Source organism: Polyergus mexicanus, unplaced genomic scaffold (assembly GCF_030449975.1).
Source record: "Polyergus mexicanus isolate NDT 795.1 unplaced genomic scaffold, iyPolMexi1.0 SCAF_7, whole genome shotgun sequence".
In the NCBI taxonomy this organism is placed as follows: domain Eukaryota; kingdom Metazoa; phylum Arthropoda; class Insecta; order Hymenoptera; family Formicidae; genus Polyergus; species Polyergus mexicanus.
Window position 1 is genome coordinate 7,071,174 of NW_027223327.1, and position 8,537 is coordinate 7,079,710.

The 8,537-nt window shown below is 29.4% G+C and overlaps 2 protein-coding genes across 3 annotated transcripts; both read right to left on the reverse strand.

Moving 5' to 3' along the window:
• Nucleotides 1–1,556: 1,556 nt before the first annotated feature.
• LOC138934608 (trypsin epsilon) lies at nt 1,557–3,575 on the reverse strand. 2 transcript variants are annotated; one of them, XM_070298553.1, is made up of 6 exons: nt 3,517–3,575; nt 3,235–3,332; nt 3,027–3,109; nt 2,625–2,889; nt 2,245–2,401; nt 1,557–1,956 (listed from the first exon to the last, which is right to left on the reverse strand). In XM_070298553.1, the coding sequence occupies exons 1-6, from the start codon at nt 3,566–3,568 to the stop codon at nt 1,934–1,936; spliced, it is 678 nt and encodes a 225-aa protein (XP_070154654.1). In that variant the 5' UTR covers nt 3,569–3,575; the 3' UTR covers nt 1,557–1,933. The 2 variants fall into 2 exon arrangements, with proteins under 2 accessions (XP_070154654.1, XP_070154653.1); XM_070298552.1 differs by lacking the exon at nt 1,557–1,956 and having other exon boundaries at nt 2,095–2,401.
• A 1,706-nt stretch (nt 3,576–5,281) lies between these two features.
• LOC138934779 (uncharacterized) lies at nt 5,282–8,383 on the reverse strand. Its single transcript, XM_070298859.1, has 5 exons — nt 8,242–8,383; nt 7,671–8,146; nt 6,726–7,462; nt 5,942–6,291; nt 5,282–5,676 (listed from the first exon to the last, which is right to left on the reverse strand). The coding sequence occupies exons 1-5, from the start codon at nt 8,276–8,278 to the stop codon at nt 5,456–5,458; spliced, it is 1,821 nt and encodes a 606-aa protein (XP_070154960.1). The 5' UTR covers nt 8,279–8,383; the 3' UTR covers nt 5,282–5,455.
• Between the last annotated feature and the right edge of the window lie 154 nt (nt 8,384–8,537).

Here is an 8,537-nt window from a genome sequence, read left to right on the forward strand (position 1 = left end):
TAAAGAAGAATATTTAACTAATAGAAATCTATCGATTATGACTGATACGCAGCTCGAATCGGATGTCGTAGACAACGTTCGTCTACGACAAAAGAAGCACACTAATGCCAGAACATCGAATTCATCCTCTAGTACAGATTCACAAAATTCATATATTTTGATAGCGTCTAAAGAAATACCTGTGGTATTAGAAGACACTAACTGGGAGTACGTGAACTATTGTGATATCACTGAATCTGTGCAAAATAATAGTACTAAGAAAAAGTACTGTAGCCCTAAATGTAGTAGCGCTTGGTTTCTAAAAATCCGACGCGAGATTATGAAGAATTGCCGCAATAAAATTCATCCTCTAGTGATGAATAGGTAAGTTTATAAAAAATCTTTTACGCGCGTATGGTTCTTTCTTTAAAAATAAAACTCTTAATAGTCTCTACATGAGATTATTGCGTTAATAGAAACTATTCCATTTAAACATATAATACTAACAAAGTATAATAAATAAATAATTAATATTGATTCTTCAATATTTCCTACTAAAATTACATTATATTATATTAACAACAGTTACATATTGTTACGTAAGAATCGTATAAAACCGCAAGATTATGTATAAAGGATACGAACATATATTTGAAGATAATATTCAGCTTATACCAAGGTTTATATTATATCATACATATATGGTGTCGTTATTTATAGAATACTATTATAATTCCACATGTATTATATAATATGTGCCACAAATGCTAAGTAGATTTATTTTTAAATGCAGTCACACGTCATGTACGTGATACACATTGCTATGATGATACACATAAAATTTTCTATTTTATAATTTTGCTATCAATTAGTGGATGATACATCATTACTTCCACAAGTTTGCTATTATCGCTAAGCCTTATCTCGTACAGAATTGGTAGCGTAAATATGTAAAAATAGTTTATTCTGCCCACATTCGAACGGATGTTTCACTGTGATAATGGTAACTTCTCACGGTCTTTTACGAAGATATTCGATAGAATGCACGTGGCGGGGGAGTTTAAAGACCCTTAAAAGCGCGTACGGTAAACCTGGTAGATTCGCTTCGCAGGAAAACATGGATGAGTCATTCAAGTAAATAGTAGTTTGAAGTAACAAGCGCGTGTGCATGGTCGAATAAACAGCAAAAAACGATAGAATACGTATCTGCGCGTTTTATTTGTTTCATGATTTTTATTATCTCTAATGTTTGTAGTATTTTAAAAGACATATATAAATGAAAATTTTAACTAAAATTATTTTATCGTATAATTGTATGTGATTTTATATAAAACATGTTTTAAATTTTAAAAAATATTATATTCTGTGCTTATTTAATTCTGATATCGCGATTGCTATTATATAATTGATTTTAAATAGAAATAATTATCGTATTTATTAATAATAAGTATGTTATAAACATTCTCCCCTATATAAATCTAGATTGTGTATATGATTTTATTCCGCTATTCAAAATTTATGTTTTATTATATAATTTTTTTATTATATTATTAAAAATCTATAATTTTGCAATACGCAAATGGACAACCTTTTCATGTGTCATATTTTAAATTTAACTTATTGCTATTGATTTGTTAATTTTTGTTTTATGATCACAGAGTATATGCAACCAATATTATCGAAAAATATCTTTATCACGTAAAGCTAAATATATTCATTATGTAGTCACGTATATGTTTTATTCAGCCCTGCTACGTGCGTCGCGTGCAGGCGTGCGCGACGCTCTTGCGCAGCACGTGTATGCGGTGGATTTCCTGCAGGCAGCGAACCTGAACGCAGTAGGGTTCACGTCTCCGTGATTCGATACGCCTTTTGTGCCTATTCTCTGGAAAACAATACCTTCAACTTGTCGGATAAGAACATGAGGCTTTCAATGGCGCAACGTGTCGAATAATCATTTCGGTTTTCTTTCTATACCTACGAATCGCAACAGGAATGGAAAAAAAAAAACATATAAAACTATTTTTTCATTATCAATAATTATTATTAATATGTGATCGATTAAAATTGCGAGAGATTGATTAAAACAAAAATTAACAAAAAAAAAAAACGAAGTTCATCGAATATGTATGTATATCAATGTGCACGATCATAAATTCATAATATCTTTGATCCACTCTAAATAATACGATACTTTAACATAGACACCAGTAATATCTCCACAACCTTTACCGAAAGAGACGATGCCATAAATGGTTTTCTTACTAGCTAATGGTCCTCCGGAATCTCCGAAACAGGCATCCTTCCCTCGAGTCCCATAACACAGATGATAATCATTTTTGATGGATACGTAATAAGAAGAGCAGATTTCAAACGGAACATATTCTACAGAAACACCCATAAGAGCCTTGGGTATTTTTTCCTATAAATTACATAAGTTATATTATATATTTTTTCATTATTAATAGCGTAAATTAAGAAATTAATTGCATAAATAAAGAAATCTAATAATATTAAAAAATCCAAACTACATATTCATTTTTCAAATGTTTCGCAGACATCTTTAAGATGTCGAATTAACAACAATTTTTCAAAAACATTAATTATACAAATCTTTATAAATATTATAAATTAAGTTTACTCACTTTCTGGGATTTTGTAGATCCCCAGCCACAAACTAAGAGTTGACGCTGTACTCCGTAGGTTGACTTCGGTAAATGAATTGGTCGAACAGTTTTCGAAAAATGAAATGGTGGTGTCACTTCAAGAAGTGCGATATCGTGATAGAATAGTTGCGAAAAGTGATCGTATGTATCGTTATATACATGAATGTTTGTCACCTTATGCATATGTCCGTCCTTGTCCGTTTTATTAGATCCAGCTCGTACATAAAACTGTACTGATTTGCGTCTAAAAAACAATACAAAATATTGAAATTATACAGAATTAATTTGTGGTGTTTGATTCATAAATTTTAATGAAAAAGATGTTATCTAATCATAATGTTCAAACTAATAATATATTATAATGTTAAAATCTTATATTACAAACAATGGAGAGCGGTGATAGCCAATGTCCTCGATATTATACTAGCACCGCATAGAAATCCTTTTGAAGTATGTAAAGAGAGCTGCAAATATGTTATTGTTGAAATAAATAAATTATATCCAAATAAAATGAAATATACAAGTAAAATATACAATGAAATATATTAATTATATACATTGATAATTATAGTTAAAAAATTATATTAACCATAAAAGGACGAGATTTTATATCAATTGGATGTCCTCCGATAATTTTTGGTTGCATTTCATGCGCTGCATTTTCGCTTGATGCTTTAATCAGGAAACCTAAAATATGATGGAGAAAGATAAATAACGTGTGTGGCTAAGGTTCGTATCGAGAATAATGCGAATAAATGTCATTTAATTATTGTTTTAATACTATTATGCGATAATAATATGCGATAATTACTAATAACAAAGGAAATTAATCAACATTCATATATTGTAGAATGTACATAGTTATTCATACCGGCGAAATAGAGAATAATGACTGCTCCGCGCATTTTTACTGACTGTGTCATGATACAATGTGAACAGGCATATGTGACATATGGCATATGTGAACGGGTATATAAAATGCGACGATCCATTTTGCCGCAACTGTAAATGTCAAACACGATATATATCATGAACGTTAAACTGAAACAAACGCTGATACTATCGCGCTTACGGTATCATAATAATGTGAAGGCTTAATTTGATTTATGTAAGTGTCGTAAACAAAAAATAATAATTTAAAATTTATCATTTCTTGTCGTGGCGAGTTCAATACTTATTAACGGCAGATTTATTGTAAAAATTCAAAAAAACTCTACCTTTTGAAGGATAAAACTGTCATCGCGTGTTATATACAATATAAGTGTAACTATTACACATATAAAATATAAAAATTAAATTTACGTTTGATAAATTTTCAAAAAGTAATATTGTATTTAATAAATAATATAAATTACTTTTGCAAAACTTTTTTTATTATAAAAACTCTCTCTCTCTCTCTCTTTCTACATTTACATTGTATTTAGAAAATTAATTTAAAAAAATTGTTTTGTTAATATATTTTGTGTGGCGCATATTATTTATCCAATACGAAAAAAAAAAAAAAAAAAAAAATACGAAACATGAAAAAAACAATTAAATCAAATTACAAAAATAATATAATTTTTATAAAAACAGGCGTACACAAAAAGATTAAAGAAATGAAATTTCTTAATAAAGGATATAAATTTAAATTAAAATTTTATTCTTTTAATTCTTGTTTATATATTGTTTATATTTTGACAATTAGTTAAGTACGTACATAATTAATTCTTATTCTTGTTTCTGTTAGAAAATATATATGTTGAAAAAAATATACATTTTATACATGTTAAAAAAAAAATGTACATTTGCTTCCTAAAAAATATATATACACGGTGACTTCATCAGACTTCAAAAATCGAGAAATCAAGATATATAAATTTTATTAATTACAATGTTTAACATAATCTCCTCCCCGTCCTCCGATGTCGATGCAACATTGCAAATGTTCTTTTTCTGTTGGAAGCTTCCGCAGTAGCATTTCTTTGGAATAACCTTCAATTCTCTCGTTCGCTTGGATCGCATGGATATCAAATCGCTTTTCCTTCATTTGCGTTTTTAATTTTGGGAATAAAAAAAATCTGCCAAATACGAAGAGTGTCGAAGCATAGGCACCTGTTTATGGGCCAAAAACTGGGCCAGTGCGTTATCATGCAGCAGAAAAAATCCCGACGTAACGTTGCGGACAAATGCGTCTGATTCACGCCAAAAGATTGAGTATCTCTAGGTATTTGATAGTGATTGTGATGCTAAGAGGAACAAATTTATAATGAATCAAGCCATTTGCATCGGTGATACTTGTACCACTCAAACACACATGGACATGAAAGGCAGTCTTTATCATATGGTTGTTTTATCAAATTATAGGCCTCAGTTGACATTTTTTGAATTTTAAAATAAAATTTAAGAGCAACATCCTGTTCCATTATGACAATTATGACGAATACAACAATTTATGGTCACTATTCGAAATATACTATCGGTGATGACGTGAAACAAATGTGATAAGTAGTCAAGTATTAGTACTAACTATAAAAGGTTCCGCAGGTGTTTGAAAGATAGTGCTACTTGTTCGCTCAAGAAAAGATTGGTCTTGGAACTTTTTAAACAGACCGTATATGAATTTTTTAAATAAAAATCTTTTATTAAGCCATAAAACTTATTTGTTATATTTATTGACATATTTGCAGTAAAGTTTACAATTTATTCCTGCACATAACAACAATTTCCTTAGAAGCTTCAAATATTATCAGAAAAGCTATTTTCTTAATTGTATCAAGTTCTGCAAAATTAATTAAAGACTATAATTTATGTTCAGATGCAGGTGAAACTCATTCTTCCTCCAAGTCCTCAAAGTTAGATTCATCTGTATGCTCTCCCAAACAGAACAATGTAGAAACAAAACTAATAGTCTCCATAAACATAGTTACCAATAACAAATTATTTGCGAGACATGCTAAAGTGGTTTTACTGTTTCTGTTTTGCACTCTATTTACGTGATTCATAGAACGCACTAATCTATCGAAAGCTTCATCAGTCTCCTTCCTTATCTCTGTAATAACATATATAATTAATTTATAAAATATATATTTTTTTATTGCAATACAATCTATTAATCCTCTAGATTCTTTTACAAATTTAAAACTAATCAATAAAAGTAAATTATTTGCTGAAATTATTTTAAGATCGACATGAAATATCTTCCTAATAATTTCAAAACAAAAATTAGAGCAGAGAAATTACTTACTAATAAGATAAATATTTTTTCTTCTTATAATAATTAATATAAGTATATAATTACTAATATAAATACTAACGATCTTTTTTTCGATGTATCACAAGATGTTTCATTTCATCGTTTTTATCATAGATATCATCGCTTATCATTGCGCTATCTGAATCTGTCATATTAATTAATGGGACATCAGTAATTGTGTCGATATCTACGTCTATGTCATCCAAATTTGTATATCCAAATAATTTCAAGAGTTTCATCATCCACTTAGACAAGCAGACAAGGATTTGAGTCTGCCATGATTCCTTGAAAGAACTAATAAGAAATTTTTGCATCGCTAAAGCAGAACGATGAAAGTTACCAATAGCAAACATTGTTTTTCTTAATACTCCGTTTTTGTATAGATCCAATGATACAGATATCTTTTTGTACCTAAAAAGAAAATTATAAATAAGTGTGTAATTAAATTCATCAAAAATCCAACATTATATTGATAATACATTTTGTCATGAAAAATCTAATAATACGATTGAAAAACTATAACATATTATATTCTGTGCTGCAATATTCGAAGAATTAGTAACGTATTAATTATTAAATATGCTATAAGAGATTGTAGAAAAACATTAATTAAAAATATTAAGACAAGCAACATAATTAATTTATCTCTTCATCTCCATATCTTCATATAACGGATATAACGGGATGCAATAATAGCGCCTGATACAGAGTATAGTAAAAAAGTAATACCACTTAAATTTATTTTAATATTTCTGATTTGCATTTGTTCAATAAACTTGTTCAATAATTTTGTAACGAGTATCATTGTTGTGCCTATTATATGATTTATTGTAAATATTATTAACCTTATAGTTGTTTGTTTATCCTTAGCATAATTTTTCGAAAGTGTATTTAATTTTCTGCGGCCATCTTGATAAATCGTAAAATACTGACACACGTCATATATAAATTGTCTTCCCCATCTGCTTCTTGAGAGAACGTTTCCGAGTTCATTTGCGACACGCCGAAGAGGTGATCGTTTAGATATTCGACGGTCCAGAATTTTTTCATAAATATACTTAACTCGCCGCGTCGTGGTCTTCGGTAATTTTTGATCGAAGTTGCAGCGAACGATCGCGCTGTCATCCTCATTGATATAAATCTTACAGTCACTTAAATCTTCAATAGCGGTTAACCATGGTTTGGCAAAAGGTGTGCGATGAGTAATTATTTCGCGTGAGTTTTGCCTTGGTAATGACACGCAAGCTACAAGACGTCGCAGCTCTTTGATACAATCGTCATAATTATCAGTTCTTTTAACCAATGAATGACAAAGCAACGCATTCAATTTTTCATTGGATGTGCCATTATTTGGTGTAAAATAGGAAAATGTTGGTTCTAGATTAAACTTAAATGTTTTCACATTACTGTCCGGTGAATCTTTTATTAAATTCACGAGAGTTTGATCAAGATAAAAAAATGTAAGATTTCTTCTATTCTTTGTTGACAATAAACATTTGAATAATTTTTCGTTAAATCTGGCGGGATCATTTATAATGCTTAGAAACTTAAAGCTTTTCATTGTCTTGCGTGATAATAATTCCTGGAGAAGAAAATATACATAGGTATATATGATTTTTCATAATATATTTTTTTATTAGGGATCATTACCATAAAGCATTATATATTCTTTTTCACGATATATATAAAGAATAGAAAATAATGCTAAATATTTTATTTCAAAATATAAATCTATTACTATATATATTTTTATATATATAATATCTTAAATAAAATAATTTACAACTTACCTTGTGCAAAGTCATATTATACCTATCGAAATAACGATCGATCGTGGAGCAAACTTCCTCTCCTATTCTAACGAGATCGCATAGTAAAAGTGATCCCTGAATCAGACCTTCGGTAAACCAATTTTCAGAGATTGTAGAATTCCATGGTCTTTGTTCGAATTGACGAACTGATGTAATTAACCCACTAGCTCGGGCAAACCCCATAATTTTTATTCGTATAATCTTGCCTATCTCATTAATTGTGCTTTGCAAATTGCCTCCATCGGAAGATGATATTCTTAGCGTTATTGGCTGAGCGATTGGTCCAGTCAATCTTGTCAAGAAATATTTTATCGTTGCTTCCGCATCTTGAATCTGTCTTGGATTTATTAAAATAAATGATGTACCGTCCGATTGATTCCTTTGAGATGCTGTCCATGCGTTAACATTATCATTATAATAAATACGCTTCGCTGACGCACAAAATATTGTAATTCCTGTGGTAGAAATGATAGAAAAAATAATATTAATTATTGATTTAATTATTATTGATATATGGAATTAAATAATATATTTTTTCTCCTTTACTTACCGAAGAATAGAAACAATGTAATTAATTTACGTCGCATGCTTGAGCTAATTATAGATAGCTAACTCGTTTGTATGTAGATTCTTTCAGATGTATGTGATGCATTTTATCCAGAACAACAGCAAAATATTTCTTATAAGTTTATTCGTACTTATCTCTTTGTAAGTCGTATGTCGAGACGTACATCATAAATTTTAAATTTATGCACTCAAGCAGACATTAATACGTGCCGTCTCATAGACGACATATCGAAATATTAAATTATAGTGCAAAATTTATATCCGAGATTACGAAATGAT